This window comes from Chelon labrosus (genome assembly GCF_963514085.1).
Source record: "Chelon labrosus genome assembly, chromosome: 2".
NCBI lineage: Eukaryota > Metazoa > Chordata > Actinopteri > Mugiliformes > Mugilidae > Chelon > Chelon labrosus.
This window is the reverse complement of record NC_140338.1, coordinates 3195342-3215521: the sequence shown is the minus strand read 5'-3', so window position 1 is coordinate 3215521 and position 20180 is coordinate 3195342. Positions and strand designations below refer to the sequence as shown.

The following is a 20180-nucleotide window of genomic DNA, read 5'->3' as shown; positions in this document are numbered from 1 at the left end:
GCTCATTCTCCAACAGGCTGATCCAGCTCCGCTCCCACACTGAACGCTACAGGACTACTTTCATACCATTCTCTGTCCAGTTGTACAACAACTCACCTTTCTGTGACAGATAACTCATTGTTATTAATGTTAATGGATACTACTGCACCTTACACCTTACCCTGTATATATAATTTATATTTATATTCTTCCATTTCTTGTACATTTGTTCATATTCTAATATGATAATTTGTACATTTTGGCTTATACTATTTCTATTTTATGTTACTAGATCTTATTCTACTTATTTTTTATTTCTATTTTATTTAACTTAATCTTTTCTTTTTATCTGAGGTTCTTAAGAGTGTGTTTTTTATGACAACTAAGCTACTGTAACCAAGCAATTTCCCTTGTGGATCAATAAAGTTTATCTAAGTCTAAGTCTAAGTCTAAGTCTCCAGAGATGAGCCCCACCACCATGGTGTCATCAGTAAATTGGACAATGGTGTTACTGTGGTGGGTTTGGGTGCATTTGTGGATGTAGAGGCTGCAGAGGAGGGGACTGTGTGATGAGGCTGAGAGCCATGGAGGTGTGGGGGCCCACTCTAACCCTCTGGATGCAGTCTGACAGGAATCCAAAAGCAGGTTTACTCTTGAAGTCCCATGTCTGCCATGTGGGGTAGGATGTTGTTAAAAGCAGAGCTACAGTCTCCCCTGCTGCTCCAGGTGGGATCTGTTGACCCTGGATACAAACTGGCATGAGTGGAAGGTGGGAGGGATGGATGACATAATGTGACTCTGAACCAGTTTCTCAACACATTACTCTTGGCCTGTAGTCACTGAGACTGGTGATGGTTGTTTTTTAGGGTAAAGGGCTATGATGGAGGAATTCAGGCAGGATGGGACGGTGATTAAAGATCCTGGTGTAGACCCCAGCCAGCTAGTCTTCACAGTCCTTCAGGATATGTGCAGTGAAGCCATCAGGTTCAGCTGTCTTCCTCAGGCTGATGGCCAGCAGCATACGTCTCACCTCATGCTCCTCCACTGTGAAGTGACAGTTGTTGTGGGACATGAGGTGTGTTGTTGATGTTCAGGTGGTCCTCAATCCTTCTTCTATAGTGGTCACTACCATAGAGAGCTGTGGTTTATTGCACACTGAAAAAACTTCCTTACCACTGATCTCTGTAAATGAGGTTCAGATGGTCTACCTTGTCTTCCTGCAATTCCTGGTCTACTTCCATCCTACCTCTCTGTCAGTTAATCTTAATGAATTGGAAAGAAATGTGTTAATGTGTGGTTCTCCATCTGCTTCTCTGAATCAGCTGCATCACATCTGACAGAAGATGTTTCCACTGGTTCACATGTGGTGAATGTTTCCGTGATTCTGTTGTTTTACCAAATAAGTGACCTGTATTTCAGTAAACTGCATTTCTGGAAAGTGTTACTAGCTTTGTAGCCATTGTTAGCCAGGAATGTTTGGAATGAAACTGGTGTCACAGGGCAGACAAGTGGTTTTTAGAACGATTGAACTGTTTTATTTGGTTTTATTTTTACGGAGTTTTTACTATTGCATACTTTTACTTGTATTGTGTTTTTAATTGTTTTATGTTTTTAACGCATGCGTGTGGGTTTAATTAACGACTGCCTGTGAACGCACCATGGATTGAGCAGCTACACCTGGGAGGTTCCGCCCTTTCCCCCGAACCGCTGAACCAATCGGCAGCGGCGGAGAGTGGCGAAAGGATATCAAGAAATCACGAACCGGAAAAGAGAGAGAGACAATATGCAGGCATGCAAACTCCTCACCTTTCGGCGAAATTCGCCGTTTTCAATCCAAATTGGGTGACTTATGTGATTCGTGCAAATCCGAGGAGAAAATATTTGGGGGGGGGGGGGGGGGGGTAGCCTACTCGTTGACTTTTATTTTAATATATTTTAATAATATAATAATATAATGTTCTATATACCGTAAATCCTCTAATATTGGCCTGTATTCCATTAGCGGCCGGGTCTCCAACATTTGCCGGTCTCGCTGTCAGCGGAGGTAAATAAAGGCCGGTCATCTCGGCGGGTCAGGGTTTCGGCGGCACGGTGTGGGAGGATCCCCTCAGCGGGACCTCTCCCCGGCGTCGGCCGGCCCCCGCCGGGCGCATTTCCTCCGTGGCGGTGCGCCGCGACCGGCTCTGGGTCGACCTGGAAGTGCTCGGGGCGAAGGTGGCTCGTCGGCTCCGGCCGCGAGCTTTACAGCGACCCCCCGCATCTCACTTGGGGTCCCTGGGGTCGTGGAATCAGTGCTCACTGCGCCCTCTCTCCGTGCGGGGAGGGACGGGTCCCACTCGCTCCCGGCGCGACTGCCGACCGGCAGCGGACTCACTGTCCTCAGTGCGCTCCGACCGCGTCGCGCCGCTCATTTGTTGTTAATATTCTGTATGCATACCATGTTATGGTAACGGTACGTTTTCAATAAATGAACCTAGTATTTTATAGGTTCAAATAGACACAAAATCTTGTTTTTATTCATTCTACTCGTAGTTCGTTTTGCTCAAATAGAAATTAAGGCCTGCCTCTAATTCTGGCCTCCTTCCAATAAAGGCCTGGACCGCGATGTGCTTGAGTAAAATAAAGGCCCGGCAGTGAAATATGCCCTTCAGGCCCGAGGAAAAACAGCCATTGAGCTGTTCAGGCTCAATGGCTCAAAAGTTTTTTTTTTGGTAAAAATTAGTGAATTTGTAGTCTGTTGTCTTTGTAAATCTCTGTTTACCAAGGGGGGGGGGGGGGGGTGTTCGTGGCCATTTCCCTCTTCACACTCTTCTCACCTTTTTGACCCCTGACCAGTTTGCATGCCTGAATATGGGAGGAAGACGTCAACCAGAGGCATGGACTTGGCACCGATATAACATGTATGGACGGGAGAGAACTGGACGGACGGATTAGGACAGAGTCGACATGTGAGAGGGACGGCAGAGGGCGTCGGGGCGGCGCGAGAGGATGAGAACGAGCCGAGAACGAGCCAAGGCAGCGGGTGTACTGGCCGCAAAGAAAAAGATACCACGGAGCGTTACGATGCGAAGTACCTACTTGCATCGGCAGAGCATAGCGCTCTGCCTGGCGGGTAAGTGTCTCCCTATGGGCCGTTAGTAACGCTCTGGTGTGTGGTTGGGCGGCGGCACAGTAATTCGTGCGTTGTGTGGACACCCATACTGGCCTTGTGCTTTATTTTGCAGGTGACTTCAAGCAAGCCCACTGCAAAGGGCCGAAGAGGCGCCTGCGGCACCTGGTGCGGTGGCAGGCCTCTGTCACCTCCCCTCAGAGCCGCCTCTTATTAGACTCTTTTATTTTCTTTTAGGAATGGACTGTTTTTAACGTTTATTTGCATTTTTAACTTTTGGTTTTAAAACCTTTTAAGGTTTTAACATTCTTGATTTGTTTTTTTTGTCTGTTTGTTTTTTGTTTTTGTTTTGTTTTTAAGTCCATTCAATAAAAGCATTGTTTTTAGTACACCAGGATCAGGTGGTTTTCCCCGATTATTTCACTAGTACCTGCTCCCTCCCCTTCAATAATAATACATTTTCTTCATTCATTTCATCATTCACTTCTCACCCCCTCCCCCTCGTTACACTGGGGTGGAAATATTTTTTTCTTGAGATTTAGAATGAAAACATAATGACTTTTGACTTTTATTGATATTTAATTAAAGGTTTTGAATCACATTTGAGTATGGATCAGAGGAGCTCACAAAACTGACTACGAGCATCAGAAAACGGGAGAGGGTAAGGCATCAGGATGAACAGAGGAAAATCACTACCAACCAGATGATTGTCAAAAAGTAGCACAACAGTTATAAACACCATCATATAATCACATTATCGTCTCTTTCATTACATACTTTGTCTGAAAATGATTAAAAACCAAATCACTTCTGCTCAGTTATGTTAAAACTGTTCTTCTCAGTTAAACATGCAGTTTATAATTACTCTAAAACATCCAAAGCTGTATGAAAGTAATAAGATCAACATCAGAGAAATCTTGTTTGTTTCAAACTTGTTTCAGCTCTATTCTCTTACTTGTTAAAATCTTATTAAAGAAATGTGACTCTCGCACAAATAACTTTGATCATTTTTCCACAGCAACATGTCCTGAACACAAAAATGGTTGTAAATCATCTTTTAGTCTAATTTGGATGTGAATACCTGAAGAAGATCAATAAGTTCATTCATTCATCTCAAAGCTTCATCATTAAATGGATCAGACAGTTTGATTGACAGGACAGATGATCAGAGGGGCAGAGTTTTTACCACCATGATTCAGATCAGGACTGAAGTATGGGTAAAGTTTGTCAGTGAAGGAGCAGCCAGTAAAGGAGTAGATAAGAGCTGCAGTATCTACATCATGAAAGGAGGCCAGACCCTCCTCATAATCCACAAACACCCCCACCTTCTCAGGACGAGAACCAAGAGAGAGACTGAATTCAGGATCATCAATAGCTTTGTATTCATTTCCATTTCTCAACCTTACAGTCCAGAAACCATTCTGAGGACTCGCTATGATACTTCCCTTCCTGTTGATTGACTCTCTGGCCACTCCTAGATCCCAGTCAGTCTTTCCTTTAACCTGAACCTGAAAGTAAAATCTACCTGACGAGAAACTCTTCTTTCCTAAAACACAAACACATTTAGAAATTCTCTCTGGGTTGTCTGGAAGATTCTTCCTCACTTCTCCACAGTGAACTTGTTTTCCATCATCAGACAGGATGAGTGCAGGCTGTGCTGTATCAGGATCAAGAGTCACATCCACTGCATACTGCTGGAGCCTCTTCAGCTCAGCCTCAAGCAGCAGCTTCTTCATGTCTTTACTGAGTGTCTCCTCCAGCTGAGTCACAGCTCTCACCACAGTCCCCTCATATGATGGTGGACGGACGCTGACCTCTGTCCAGTCCTTGGTGGGTGGAGCAGCTTTCAGGGAGGAGAAGCTTTGGAGGAGGTGGAGGTGGTCTTCAGAGCGTGAGAGCTGCTTTATCTCAGAGCTCCTCTTCATCAGCTCAAAGACTTCCTGTTTCAGAACTTTGATGAAACCTTCAGTCTGTTTCTCTGTTGTTTTCTGTTTGTCTTCGATCTCCTTTATGAGCTGGTTCAGGCCTCTCTCAACAGACTCCTTCAGAGCAGTGAAGATCTGAACACCTTCTGCTTTCTCTCTGTCTGCAGCATCTTTATTCATCTTCACTGACTCTTTCATCTCCTCAATCTTCACTCGTCTCTTCTGGATCATCTGCTGAATTTCATCCTCTGTCTTCCCCAGCTCTGCCTTCTTTCCTTCATATCCTTCTTTCAGAGGAACAACCTCATGTGTCTTGTGGTCTAAAACAGAGCAGAGCATGCAGACACATGTCTGGTCGGTCTTACAGAACAGCTCCAGAGGTTTATCATGCTTCCTACACATCCTCTCTTCCAGGTTGTCCACAGGGTGGATCAGCTGATGTCTTTTCAGGCGTGACACTGTCAGATGAGGCTCCAGGTGAGAGTCACAGTAGGAGAGCAGACACACCAGGCAGGACTTCAGGGCCTTCAGTTTGGTTCCAGTGCAGACGTCACAGGGAACTTCTCCTGGTTTGGCAGCTTGTTGCTCTGAGCTGCTGCTGCTGGCTTTCTGTTGAGCTTCATGTCTGAACTGAGCAACCATCTCACTGATGAAAGTGTTGATCTTCAGCTGAGGTCTCGTGTGAAAAATCTCATTACACATTGGACACTTGCAAACGTCAGTAGTATCCCAGTGTTGACTGATGCAGTGTTTGCAGAAGTTGTGTCCACATGATGTAGTGACTGGATCAGTGAACACATCCAGACAGATGGAGCACAGAAACTGATCTTCAGATCTCAGACATCTGGCAGCAGACATGTCTACACACTGACAACAAGAGAGAAAGAAAGAAAAAACACAGTTTAAGTCGACATTTATTGATTATTGATGAGTCATTGAACTTCTATCAGACTTCAGACAGGCAGCATTTATGGATCACTTTTTGTAAAAACAACATTCAAACTTGGTCCCTCCTTCACCAGAGAGTCAGCAGAGGAGTTTGAGTGAGCTAGAAATTAATGAAAAGGGGGAGTTGTGTTAGTGGGAACTAGATTGAAGTAGATATTATATTTTGTTCTAAAGCACTAATGTCTGGACTGAAGCTCTAAGTTTTGATGCTGGCTGTTGAAACACAGTTAATATTATCAGCTGTACTCACCTGTATTTGAGTCAGATGTTGAGAAAGAACAGATGAACTCAGTTGAATTTTCTTCAGACAGAAACACAGAGATTCGTCTGGACTGCAGCTCTGCCGTCGCTCTGACACAGTTTGACTTTCATTTCAGGAAAGTCACGTAGAATCTGGTCTTCGACCACTTCCTCTGACTGCAGCTCTGTTTGTCACGGTTTATTTCTTTCTTCAAGTTGAGATATGAGTATAAAAACAAACACACTGCACAAGAGTTTTTCTGTTTGATCTGCAGACACAGACATAGTCTCTGTCACAGAGACCGTAGTAATAACAAGTCAGCACCTTGAAAATAAAGTATAAAAGGGGAAGGGAGATGGAGAGATGGACACATGCTATACAGTAGAAGCACACAGTGCACGCTACTCGTGGATAGAATAAATTAAATAAGAAATTGAAAGATAGGAGAGAGAGAGAAGAGGATGTCCCTCATTTTGACAATATTATGCAGGTGAAAGAAAGCAGCCCTGGTCACGTGCTTTTTGTGAGAATTAAAAGACATATTCTGGTCAAATATAACACCAAGGGGCTCTTATTTTGAAGGACAGTTTGAGTGTTAAAGTAAAGGTAAGAGTTTTACTGAAACAACGCTTTACACAGGTCACATGATCTATACTCTGTCTCTCTCTCTCTACACACACACACACATACACATTGTCACAACCTGGCTCAAACAGCACAGTGACAAAAAAACAAAAAACCCTAACCCTAACCCACAACCTTAGGCCAGCCCTGGAGGCCATCATAATATATATAGTACTGTACTATAATAATAGCTTTAATGAAGCAGCATTTTAATGAAAAACACACTAAGTGACGTCTCTACTTGGCTAATTATTATTATTATTATTACTATTACTATTATTTTAGTTGTTGATGCTTTTCTTTATTATTCTATTCTCTCTCTCTCTCTCTCTCTCTCTACATATATATATATATATATATATATATATATATATATATATATATATATATATATTGTTATTTTAGTTTTCATTATTTTTACTGTTATGATAATTTAGTGTCTGTAATATATATATTTAATATAATATATATTTTTTCATTTTATTGATATGACAGTGTTTTATTATTATCATCGTTATCATTATTATTAATATTATTATTATTTGTTATCCGGTAAAAACACGTGACTCTGCGGTCCTTCGGGTCTGACGTCAGCCGCCGCTCCGCTCCGCTCCGTCTGAATCCATCATGGAGTGAGGAGGACATGGGGCTCGTCCGGGGCCATCCTCACCGACACCAGCGCACCACCATCGGTCACCGCATTCCAGCAGGGTCCGACAGACGAGGAGGAGGAGGAGGAGGAGGAGGAAGAAGAAGAAGAAGAGGCGGAGGTTTGGATGCGCTCTGGTAGCCGAGGATCGAGGGTGAATACCGGGGAGGAAACATGAGGACACCGGACCGCGCTGCGGCGGCGGGAGTTTGTTCTTACCGGAGGTGAAACGGAAAAACATGAGCGAGGACACGCGACCAGACGAGTGAGTAGAACCCCCCCACCCCCACCCCTTCATCATCATCATCATCATCATCATCATCATCTGTAAGGCAGAGAAGACAGTGAGATAGATTAAAGAGGAGGAAAAGGAGGAGGAGGAAGAGGAGAGAGGAAGAGGATGAAGATGCCTGCAGGTTGTGACTCATCAGAGCTGCAAGATGATTGGCTGGTGATGTGTCACCTTGGCTTCAGGTGATTCTAGAGGCTACATGTCGACCAATCGGAGCTCCCGTCTTCCATGACCTCTGTGACATCATCAGCAGAATGTAAACAAACATGGTTTAGCCCGGGTTTGTCGTTGCCACGGCAACGGCCTCTGTCCCGAGTGGCTGCAGCAGCCTGAAGGTGGAGGTCGGGGTGGACAGTTGGGTGGACGAAACGCAGGACTGTTGAAGTCCGAAGAGAAGTCTACTAACGTCGTCCAAATCAAAGCTAAACGGAGGCTCTTTGTTTGAGGCGTTGGTCCCAGAAACCAGAGACTCGTCTTTCTGTTGGACGTTGTGAGGCGTCCGCCAACTGTCATCATCACTTTGAGCTGTAACTGAAGTCATATTACACCAAGTCAGGGTAAGAGCTGACCTGAAAATGAACCAAGAAGAAGTTTATGGCAGCGTTGGATGACCAGAACATTTCTGGAGTAGAGAACACAAGGTACCAGCTACCCTCTCCACACTACATTAACTCTGACAGAAAGATTTATTGGACTGAATCCAGTCGACTCTAGGAGAAGACAAGGAAGACAAGGACAGACTTTAGGAAGCTACAGGAGACCAGCCCTAGGACAGAGCTGGTTCTGCTCAAGGTTCGTTCCTGTTAAAGGGGGTTTTTCTTTAACCGTCGTCCCATTGTCGTTCTGGAGGTTTCAGGCTCTGGGTTCTGCAAAGATAAGTCCTGAGATAATCTGAGTTATCGATGATCTTTGAAAAAAACTGAGCCGAGGGTCAGCTGATAAACCGGCATTATCGTTGACGCTGCGTGTTGACTTGGTGTTGAGGCCGTATTTGTCTTTGGCTTTGATGATGATGATGATGATGCAAATGTTTTAATATGGTGTCCTCTGAAGACGGACAGTTTGGCGTCCTTCAGTTCCTCTGTTTGACCTTACAAGCATTTCCACCTCAGGAACTTTCCACCGGAGCCAAGAACCTGTGAGGACTTCCCATCTTCTTCTTGTATTTTCTCTGGAGGTTCCAGGGTCCAGGACATTGTTTCATCCCCCGAAACCATCTAGTGCTCAGGGGGATACACTTCCTGAAGGTTTGGGGACAATGTGGAGGTCACCTTCGACAGGTGTGCATGCTAAGGAAAGGTTTCCGTCTTGAGAGATGGAGGAAGTAGTTTTTTCTTCAATAAAACAATGTGAAAATATGAATAAAAAAGTATGATGTACTGTAAGTATGATGGTTCCCAAAGTAGGGCTTAAGGCCCTCCAAGGGGTCATAATACAGTCATATCCAGTTTGGTAAAATAGATAAAGAAAGCTTTCATCCAGAAATCTTCAGAGTGACAAAGTAGCAAATAAAACCTGATTCATCGTCAGTTATTTTAGAAGTGAAGGTCTTCACAAATGGAGGAACACCAACTACATTTTTCTGGGCCCTACAACATTTTGAGTAGGGCTAGATTTAAAAAAGTTGAAATTAATATCTTCCATCTCCTTCATCCTCTGGTCAGAAAACTTAGTCCAGAGCAGAAGCTTCAACTGTGAGATCACCATCAGGATTCAAAAAGTATGACGACAAAAGCAAAGACACGTGAAGGATGAGAAACCAGAGGGAAACTGAGGAGATACCACAAATGTCTTGAACCAAAGACAAACATTAAGTCTGACGTACGACTGGATCAAAACTGAAATATTTCTGAATGAATCAAATCAGGAAATCAGTAAGGACCCAAGGTTCTGACCGTGAGGGTTAGTGCTGCATTTCAGAAAGCGGGGATTTCGGATTTATCCCACTTGGAGTGTACATAAACAACAAACATGGCCGCCCACGATAAGATACTGACAATGATCGAAACTGAGGTTTTTCCACCGGCAATAGGTAATATACTTCTCTCTGACGCTCGACGAACCTCCTCTCTTTTTGTCAGACTTGTTAACGTTAGGCTACACTTCATCCAATAACTTAATGCAGAGAGATTATAGCGACATATCCTCACGCAAAAGTCATGCTATGTAATATGAGGATATCTGGTATGACCAAAAAAAAACAGATAAATTAATTTTATAGTCTAGTAAATTATGTTTTAACATTCAAAGTGTGCATCTCCACGGGCGCCGCCATTATTCTGGGACGTCAGGCTGCTGCATCTCGGTGAAGTCGGCGTAGATCGCTTTACCCAGACTTCACTAGTAGGACCTCCGGCTTCAGGTGGCGTTCCAGAACACTTTTCCTAGTTTTCTGGAACGCACCATAAGACCTGTTCTGTCTAGGGTTAGGGAAAGCATGATGTCAATGGAAGGTCCCCACAAAGACAGAAACAGGAGTTTGCAGTGATGACTCATGCTACACACACCATCTGTTTGACAGTCAGGCTGAATCACACGGCGGAGGGAAGCTGTGTGACAGCCTGTCGTCAACGGCGACGCGGTGACCGTGGAAACAGGATGCAGGAAAGATGTCGCCTTGTTGTTCCGGTTGTGAAGATCTGGTTCTGTGTGTTATCACGGATAAGTCGATTCATCGTAGCGCCTGGAAAAGAGACATTTTATCCACTGAATGTGTGTGTGTGTTGTGTATCTATGCTGAACACCCTCCCTGTCCAGTTTATTAGGTACACTAGTAAAGTCATTCTAATCTAAATAATGTTCAGTTGATGTAGAAAAAGCATCAGAAAGGTGGTGACGTAATCCGTGGTGCTGTTGAACTGGTTTAAAAACTAAAGTTTATTTATTTAGCCTAGCTAAAGTGACTGCAATGTCAAAATATTAGGAACAGTAGGACTACAAAATGAAAACACAGCAGAATCAATAGCTCTAAGTTATTTGAAAGTAATGCTGAATACCAGAAACTTCGTAGAGAGAATGCATTCACTACTGTACCTAATAAAGTGGACAAGGAGTGAATATTTAGTAGCTTTGTAGCCTAAACCGCTCCGGTACTACTGAGACTCTACTGGACATGTAGTTTAATGGATATGGTCTGAATGTGAGGTCAAGGGTTCAAGGGTTTAGGAATAAACTCTTCAATGTGTCGTCCAAAATGAACAGTGGTGTGGTGGTTAGCACTGATGCCTCACATCAAGAAGGTTCTGGGTTCTAATCCATGGGTCGGCTGGTTCCTTTCTGTGTGGAGTTTGCATGTTCTCCCTGTGTCTGCATGGGTTCTCTCCGGGTACTCCAGCTTCCTCCCACCGTCCAAAGACATGCTGGTTAGGTTCATTAGTGATTCTAAATTGGCCGTAGGTGTGAGTGTCTCTCTGAATAGACTGGAGACCTGTCCAGGGTGTACCCCGCCTCTTGCCCAATGACAGCTGGGATAGGCTCCAGCAGACCCCGCGACCTATCACAGGACAAGCGGTTACAGAAGATGAATGAATGAGTTTCATGAAGTTGTTTCTGTGGTCTGTTGCAGTGACAGCTACATTGTGCGCGTCAAAGCGGTGGTGATGACCAGAGACGAGTCGAGCGGTGGCTGGTTGGCGCAGGACGGTTGCCTGAGCCGAGTGGGCGTGTGCCGGCTGCTGCCGCCCCAGCTCCTGGGCCGCAACACTTTCCTCATCCACGGAGAGCGTCTCAAAGACAAGCAGGTCAGTCCTCAGGAGACAGTAAACTGCGTCCTGACTCCAACTCTGATATCACAAACCTCTGTAAACAACCATGTTTAATGAAGCTCTTATTTGAACCCAAACCAGGATCTGTCTCAGCTTTAAACACCACGTCTCTGATCTCTGATCTCTTGTTCGTCTCGTCTTGTTTGGTCCGATGTGTCGTCTTCATTTTCAGGTGATTCTGGAGTGCTTCCTGAAAAAGGATCTTGTCTACACAAAGGCCACGCCCACGTTCCACCACTGGAAGGTGGACAACAGGAAGTGCGGTCTGACCTTTCAGAGTCCGTCAGATGCCCGAGCCTTCGACCGTGGGGTGAGGAAGGCTCTGGAGGATCTGACAGAAGGTACAAAGTCCGCTGGTTGCCCCAAATAAACTCGTACGAATCCCAGCTGTAAGTTTTCTGGAGTCAAACAGCGTAAACTGAGGTCACGGTCTCACTGGTCTTCTCTCTGACCTCCAGGGTCGACGACGTCCTCGTCAACGCTACAGAATGAAGCGGAGCTCGGAGATGACGACGTCTTCACGGTGAGAAGTTCTGGTTCCTGCAACATTTGCTTTTTTGGTTTGTTTTTTTTATGTGATGGATCAGAATTTGAGTAAATATACAGAAATACACTCTAATTTAACTGAGATTAAACATCTTAAATCAAGGCTTGTTTCTCGTCTTCAGGATACTTTTTCTCACTAGGCAGTTTTTGTGTTTTTGAGCATTTGTCTCTTTAATAAACTTTTAGAACTTATTATCGAGTTAAGGATTAAAATGAGAACTAGCTCTAAAGGCTTCAGATGAACACAGACATATTAAAAACAGAGAATGACCAAATGTCATTCATTGTTTTATTGTCAGTATTGACGCCACTGCTATAGAAGCCATCAACAACATACAGATACGCAATAAAACAGAACGTTGCATCGTATCTCATATAGCGAGATGAATGTCATTACTAAAGTAAGAAACTCACTTAAAACAATTCAAAAAGTCTCCTCTCGCTCACTGCAGCCACCAGCGCCACATACGTCAAATGGTTGGTTTGGTTAAAGGAACAGCGTCATTAAAATGTGTTTCAGTTTTAATTGTGAAGGCCCAGGCAGATTTCTTTGACTGCAGCAACACATGACAACTGAAATACGATTGCACTGCAGGAATCACCACAGCCGAGAGACGGACAAGCCATAAAATGAAAAAAAAATAGGCTATTGGGAATAATTTGATAAGATTAACTGGAAAATATTAAAATGTAAGTCAGTGATTTTGATAAAGTTAAGGCCGGCAGAGAAGGCTTTGCTTGTGCAGCTCGCATTAGATGAACATGAACCGCTAGCTTGTCTTGAACATCGGTGAGGTGTTCAGGACACAATGCTTCTGTGTTTGTCACACTACAAATGTAAGTCTTGTTTTCTGGTGTGAGAGTTGAGTCCTCCATCCAGCCCGTCCTCCTCCAGAATACTCTGGTCTAGTACATAAATGTGTTGGCTGTGAAGATGTTGACACACACCAGGTCTCCAGGAGGGAACAAACATCAGAGGCAAATAATGCTCTACAAGAAGGACAACATGATGTGTGGAAGGCTGTGGAGCTACAAACGCTCCACTGTATCGCAACAGATTTTTTTACCCATAATTCCTCTGTTCAACTCCAGGCATCCATTTTCACCCTCTTAGCCAAAGCATGATTTTCCAGACGTCCCTCTCCTTAGGGTTCCAGTTCCTCATGAAGAATCCCAAGTCAGTTCTGTCTTAGGTTTCCTTCAGCTCGGCGTCCCCGGTAAACCTCCAGACAGCAGTTCCTCTGTCCAGCCCCTGTGTTCACACGTCTCCTTTTCCCTCCTCCTCCAGACTGCCACCGACAGCTCATCCAACTCATCCCAGAGGAGAGAGCCGGCGATGCATGCAGTGGCGCCTCCCGGGTTCTGTGAGGCCCGACGGCACCACTGCATCCTGGGACATTTCTACGAGCAGCACCACCCCCCTGATCACTACTTCCTGGACCAGGTGAGTAGACTCAGGCCCGGTAGCTTCGTCTGAGAACTAAATCACAAATTGGCAGTTCTTTGAAACACTCTCACGCTTTACTTTTCATGCCTAAAACCTTTTGTGAAGGTTCTCAGTCATCGTATGTATGAACAAAGATGAGACAAAGACATCTGGACTTGTTGTGTTTCTAGAAGACATGTCCTCCAAGTCTTCGGCTCTAAATGACTGGTGGAGGGTTTGGGTTTTTATGTTTTTATGTTTTCTGTGGGTGGTGTCCACCTGAAGGTGACGTGACTAGAGTCTGTTAATGACCAGATACTCACCTGGATCTGGAAAGGAGTTGTTCATATTAACTTTGGACAACTGTTCTTAGAGAAAGAAACAGATTCCTCCAGTTCCAGGTGAGACATTAACAGACTCTGTGTTGAAAATGCTAATTAGTCACATTTTAGTCATTTTTAGCTTTAATAACCTTAATTTTACACATCGTCTTTAGACTAAATAGTAATCAGACATTATCTCACTTTAGACCAATTTAATGAAGCTTATATTTCTAGCCTGTTACTTGTGATTCCAGGTAACAGGCTGTATCAACACTCACATCTTAGCAGATCTCTTTCCAGAGTTGGATCTCAGCCTGCTGTGCTGTCCTTGATCATTTATAAGGCTGGATCAGTGATTAGAGATAAAAGAGGTAGCATACACAAGAAGGATTCATTCCAGGATCTACATTTATGGATGATTTTAGTTAAATGCTAAATGCTGATCCATTATACTCTTGGCTGGGGCTTAGTAGCTACCATCAACTGAGATCAGGTAGGCAAAAGCACCCTTACCCTTATCATGTGACCGGGACGTAATTTTGAAATCTTATCATCTCAAATAACATTCTAGTCTCGTCTCGTTAACCTTTTTTGCCATAGTTTTTATCATCAGATATTAGTTTTAGCTCGTCAGCGTCTCATCTTAATTAATATTTTTATTCATTGTCTTTGTTAATGAGATGGGGGCGCAGAGGGACGTAAAACCCCTTCCATCTCTTTGGTGTCTCGGCAGGTTGTGCACATGTTTCCCCGTCATGTCAGCTTCCAGGTGGAGGAGGAAGAGATCGTACGCATTAACCCCCGTGAGCGAACCTGGTTCACAGGCTACGAGGACTACCGGCACACCAACTCCACCCGAGACAAACTCACCCAGCCCCGTAACCCGGACACCTACGTGCACTTCACCAAGAGCAACCCGCCCAAACACAATTACTCGTATCCCTACCCACTGAGCTGCAACGTGCAGCAAGGCTGCAACGGTAAACCTGGCTGCGTGGAGGTGGTCGGCGGCCGCAGGGCGGTGGTGACGGTGCAGCCGCGAGCCCAGCAGCCCAAAGGCGAGCGGCGGAAGGCGGACGGAGAGCGCCTGCGTTGTGTGTACTGTCAGGACATGTTCAACCACGAGGACAACGGGCGGGGTCGCTGCCACGAAGCTCCTGACCCCATCCAGACCTGCATTCGGCGGGTCAGCTTCATGTGGTGCGCGGACAGCCTGCTGTACCACTGCATGTCAGACCCAGAGGGGGATTACTCCGACCCGTGCTCCTGCGACACCGGTGACGAGCGCTTCTGCCTGCGTTGGACGGCGCTGGTGGGTCTGTCGCTGCTGGCGCCCTGCATGTGCTGCTACGCCCCCCTCAGGGCCTGCTACCGCTGCGGCGTCGCCTGCCACTGCTGCGGTGGGAAACACAAAGCTGTGGGCTGAGACCATAGACTGTAGGAAATATGGACGACATGTCCCCACTTCCTCCCATTGTTCAAATTGACGTTAGTAACCCATGGATACGGGCGGCGCTAACGGTCCTAGGAGGTTGCTTCAAGGAGCAGGTGTCAGTGGCAACTACCAGTCATCATGATGTCACATTCTGTTTTTATGGCGTCATATAACTGAAACAAAACTTTGGACTCTTGAACATACATCAACATTATATTAACTACCTGATATAACAGAAATTATCCCTGAAAAAAAGTTTTGACGTGTACTTCGGTGTTTTAGTCCCATCCACTAACGTGGAGGGGGCGGGGCTTATGATCTAGCCATCAGGGGTTCCGTCATATGCTTTGGGTTCACTTTAGAGGAGCTGTCATGGCGTCAGTTTTTTTTACAGTCTGAGATACAGGCCCCACCCACCCCATAGAGACAGCAAGGACTCATGGGAGGCAGCAAAACAGAGGTGGCTGTGATTTCTGTGTAGCTTTTGTTGTTGTTATTCGTCTTGATTTACAGAAGGAGGGGAGGAACTGGAACGATGGATGGGAAAAAGTAGTCGTTTTTTTTGTGACTGTGAGGACCAAATAGCTTCCAACACTCACCATTAAGAATCTTCATCTCTAATTGTGTGTCTTAAAGCATTGTGTGCAGCCAGTATGGACGAGGAGTTGAGTTTGAGGAGTTCACACTCAAAACGAATTTAACAAAACCATGTAGGATGTCATTGTTTCAGAAAAAAATTATCAAATGAATGATTAACTTATAGGTATTATCTTTTTAATAAAGAGAATACATTTAAGGAGTGGTGGTTAGCCTATCTTAGCAACAAGGTTGACTACAGATGGCTATGAAATTGTTTTCTATATCTGATACTACAATATTAATATTAAGACTAACGAGATACAGGGTGTTAATCAGTGAGAACAGAGTCCGGCTTTACCTTACGCCCCGTAATTTATGCTAAGCTAAGCTAACTGCATCCGAACTCAGCTTTACCAACATAAAGGTGGTATTGATCTTCTTGTCGAATTCTCAGCTTGAAAGTAAATGTTCTCACTTCATCAGAGAACTGATCTACTCGACGTCTTTCCCAGTTTGACGTTAAAACTGATCAATTAATTAAGCTGCAGTTGTTGTCGGACATGACTTTAGCAAGTGTAATGCTCAATGATTTATTGTGGAAGAGTCTACATTGTGACCAACACCATTGTCAGCATTTATACATATACAGTGCTGCTTAAAAGTTTGACAATCCCTCAGTATTTTGACTGATAATATCCTGACACGAGAACCCAATCAAACTAACAAAACAGAAATATTATACTCGTGTATTTGTTTATTCAGGAAAATGAGCCAATATTACGTATCAGTGAGTTGTTAAAGTAAGAGCACCTCTAGGATTACAAGTTAATTTCAAGGTCAGGTGTGGTTCAGTTGCTGGTTTAGTTTAAATAAATTGGATTTGTCTTAGTCTTATCATCACAACACATGTTTGTGGAAGTGTATGATGGCAACTGAAGAGTTGTTGTTGCTCATTAGGCTGGAAAAAGGTTACAAAACCATCTCTAAAGAGTTTGGAACCCACAAATAATCCACAGTCAGACAGATTGAAGACGGCTGTCCACCAACAAAGATCACTCCATAATAGTCTGAGAGGTCCCAAAGGAACCCAGGGGAACTTCTAAGCAGCTAAAGGCCTCTTGCACATTGGCTAATGTCAATGTTGATGAATCTACTGAACAACCATAGTGTGATGAACAAAGACACTGCTCTCCAAGAAAAACATTGAAACATCATGTGGACAAGCCAGAAGACTGTTGGGACAATGTTTAGTGGACAGATGAGACCAAAGTAGAATAGTTTGGTTTAAATGAGAGGCGTCATATTTGGAGATGAAACAACACTGCATTCCAGCATCAGAACCTCATTCCTCCATCAAACATGGGGGTGCTAATGTCCTGGTTTGGGCCTGTTCTGCTGCATCTGGACCAGGACGGCTTGTCATCATTGATGGACAAATGAATTCTGAAGTCTACCAGTGAACTCTAAAAGAAAACGTCCGGACATGTGTCCATGGGTCATGCATCAAAACAATGAGACCAAGAACGCGAGTGGTTCTACAAAAGAACAGTTAAAGAAGAACAAGATGAATGTTTAGGAACAGCCAAGTCAAAGTCCTGACCTTAATCCAATAGAAATGTTGTGGAAGGACCTGAAGCAAGCAGTTGATGTGAGGAAACCCACCTACTGACTTTTACAACTCACAGATATGAACTAATGGCTTATTTTCCTGAATGTGTTCAATTGGCTTCTCTTTGTCTACATTCAGGACTTGTCTGAAAATCCAGTGATGTTTTGAGTAGTTTTTATGGAGAAATATAGAAAATTCTGAAGCACGCAAATACTTTTAAGCGGCTAGGTATATAAATGCTCATCAGCAGGTCGTCATGGCCAGTGAGAGACACGGACGTGGACATGCATTTGGGACCAATCACTGTTGATGTGGAGGTGCACATCAGGAGGCCTACGTTGGGCTTTGGATCTATTAATCTGTCAGTGAACGACAAATTAATAGCAATAACTGCTAACATCATTAGCGTTGTAGCCCAGGTGTGCTCTCTTTGAACACTCTTTGGTCTGCTTCCTGAAATGGTGAAATGGTACCTTCAAATACATTATTTACACCTTGAAAATGAATTATTTCCAGAGTACTCTTCAAGCCTCAGCTTCGTGCCGCTGTTGTTGCTCATAGAGATGTGTCAATCGTTTTTCTGCCGGCGTCTTCGTCCTGCTGTTAAAGGAAAAGTGCCTGAAGCCTCCTCTTCATCATGTCCTCATGTACAAGTGACAGAACAATAACTGTGTAAAGGTTGAATTCATTAGTTTTTATATATGAGTCACATTTTTACCCATGTGAAAAACTGAATATAAATATATATATGTATATGTTTCAGGTGTATGATGTACATTTTAAGTTCTATTTTTTTATTGTTTCTAATATGATGGACATGGAAGAGAGGATGAGACGTGTAAATACAAACATCTGGGAATTAAACAAAGCACTTGGATAGTAACATTTTCACTGTGTGTCTTGTACTCTTGTTGTGGGGACATATCTGTTCACAGTCAACGTCCTCTTAGTCCCCATACCACCAACATGTCCATGGTGAAGCATGGTGGCCTCATCATCATGTTCTGCTTCTCTTCAGCTGAAGGTGGAGGCCCTGGAGTCATAACCTATGACTTTCCACCACCAAGGCCCAGTTCAGAGGCGTTGTGTGCACCAGGAGCAGTAGGCTGAAGTCTGGGTATGCCAAAACCAGAGAGTTGGTGAGAATGTCAATGAGTTTCTTCAGTACTCTCTGGTGCACCCTGGTCCACTTCACAGGGACCCTGAAGGGCAGCTGAGAACCATTTTTCTTTGTTTTGTGAGGCTGTGCCAGTGACACACGAGGATTAACTTGGAGAAGCACATACACTGGTTTTGCCATGCGTGAGAAATCCTGTATGTAACTGCAGTAGTAGAGTCTTCACACATCCCTCACTGTCAGGGGTGTTTTGGCCTTAAGTGACTGCACTACCTCTAGGTCTCCTGGATCAATTTGAACACCTTCTGAAGATACAAGGCGACCAACATACTCACTTGTCTGTGGAACAGCTCACATCTCTCAGTTCTTAATTTTATCCCATGTTGTTGGAGTGGCCTCACACGCCATTGACATGCTCATCAAAATAAATAAGAAATCATCTATATCTCAATAGGGAGTGCAGCAATAGCCCGGCATATTTTCCGTACTGCTTTTGAAGGCCACAAGTGCATTGGAAAGGCTAAAAGCTATCTCTACCCATTATCCAGCCCCTCGGGAGTGTCTCAAGGTGTCTCAAGTCTATACCATTGGTCAGATAACAGATCCGAGGCAAAGAGTACCTGTCAGGGATGGTTTTCTGGTTCAGTAAGCGATTATCAATACAAAGGCGCAGTGAGCCATCCTTTATGCGGACACATACAACAGGGGTTGCAAAAGGAGACTTTTGACTTTATGATCCATCCCTTTGCTAAAAGATTTTGTATGTACTCCTTTAGAAACCATTGGTACTCAGTGAGGAGTAGGACTTCTGTGCAGGAATGTCATCTTTTCTCAAATCCTCATAATCCAAAAGCATTTTCTGAACATTATCTTGTAGCATGGCTCAATGAAGCACTGTATTAAGTCTCAGTCAATACCTTAGTGACTACAGTGGATTTCTACACTTGTTGCATCCACAAACAATGTGCTAGCTGTAGCTGGATGAGCTTACTCACTCTGTGACTTAACATTTATACTTGACTCATCTGTTACCGGGACATGGCCCAGAGAATGGACAATGCCATCAACAACCTCTTTTAGTGCTAACAATTCACGTGTGCTACTGTCCTCAGATTCTAGCAGTTTCTTACTGTACATGGAGGTATGGATGTACTTAAAGCATCCCTCTGCATCTCCACCAGAAATATCTGAAGGATCCCTGCCTGAGAGGCCAACATTACCAGCTACATGGAAAAGTTCATCCCACAGCAGGCTCTTTCTTACACTGTCTGTCTGATTGATGTTGATGTCTTCTCCAGTTTTTGACAACAGGTCACTTACAGGTACTCTTAGTGTGCCATCACACCCACCATTCACAAGATGGTAATATGGTCATTATGATTGTTGTTAATAATTACAAAATCAAGTTTCTAATTGATAGCCCAACATAACTGGTGCCCCACATGAGGCACTCGATTGTAGTCTTCCTCCCAGTTCCAAGGAAAGACAGATGGAATGTAATACTAAAGAAATACTAAATTAAAATGTACATTGATTACTGCACCACCTCCTTCACTTTCCCTGTCATGTCTAATGGAATGACAGGAATGGCTTATTCTTTGGTGTGAATGTCAG

General features: G+C 44.1%; 2 protein-coding genes across 2 annotated transcripts; one reads left to right on the top strand and one right to left on the bottom strand.

Annotated features, from left to right (window-relative positions):
* Nucleotides 1-4173: 4173 nt before the first annotated feature.
* LOC311501035 (E3 ubiquitin-protein ligase TRIM21-like) lies at nt 4174-6090 on the bottom strand. The gene has a single exon (XM_084562687.1). The coding sequence runs from the start codon at nt 5869-5871 to the stop codon at nt 4225-4227; it is 1647 nt and encodes a 548-aa protein (XP_084418813.1). The 5' UTR covers nt 5872-6090; the 3' UTR covers nt 4174-4224.
* A 1624-nt stretch (nt 6091-7714) lies between these two features.
* Nucleotides 7715-15252, top strand: LOC311501222 (sprouty-related, EVH1 domain-containing protein 2-like; the record flags this gene model as incomplete). Its single annotated transcript, XM_084562936.1, has 6 exons — nt 7715-7740; nt 11333-11507; nt 11704-11872; nt 11990-12054; nt 13366-13521; nt 14560-15252. The coding sequence occupies 6 exons, from the start codon at nt 7715-7717 to the stop codon at nt 15250-15252; spliced, it is 1284 nt and encodes a 427-aa protein (XP_084419062.1).
* Between the last annotated feature and the right edge of the window lie 4928 nt (nt 15253-20180).

Bases quoted from the DNA above. Each gene is read 5' to 3' on its own strand.
- LOC311501035 (XM_084562687.1), bottom strand. From the start codon at position 5,871: ATGTCTGCTGCCAGATGTCTGAGATCTGAAGATCAGTTTCTGTGCTCC.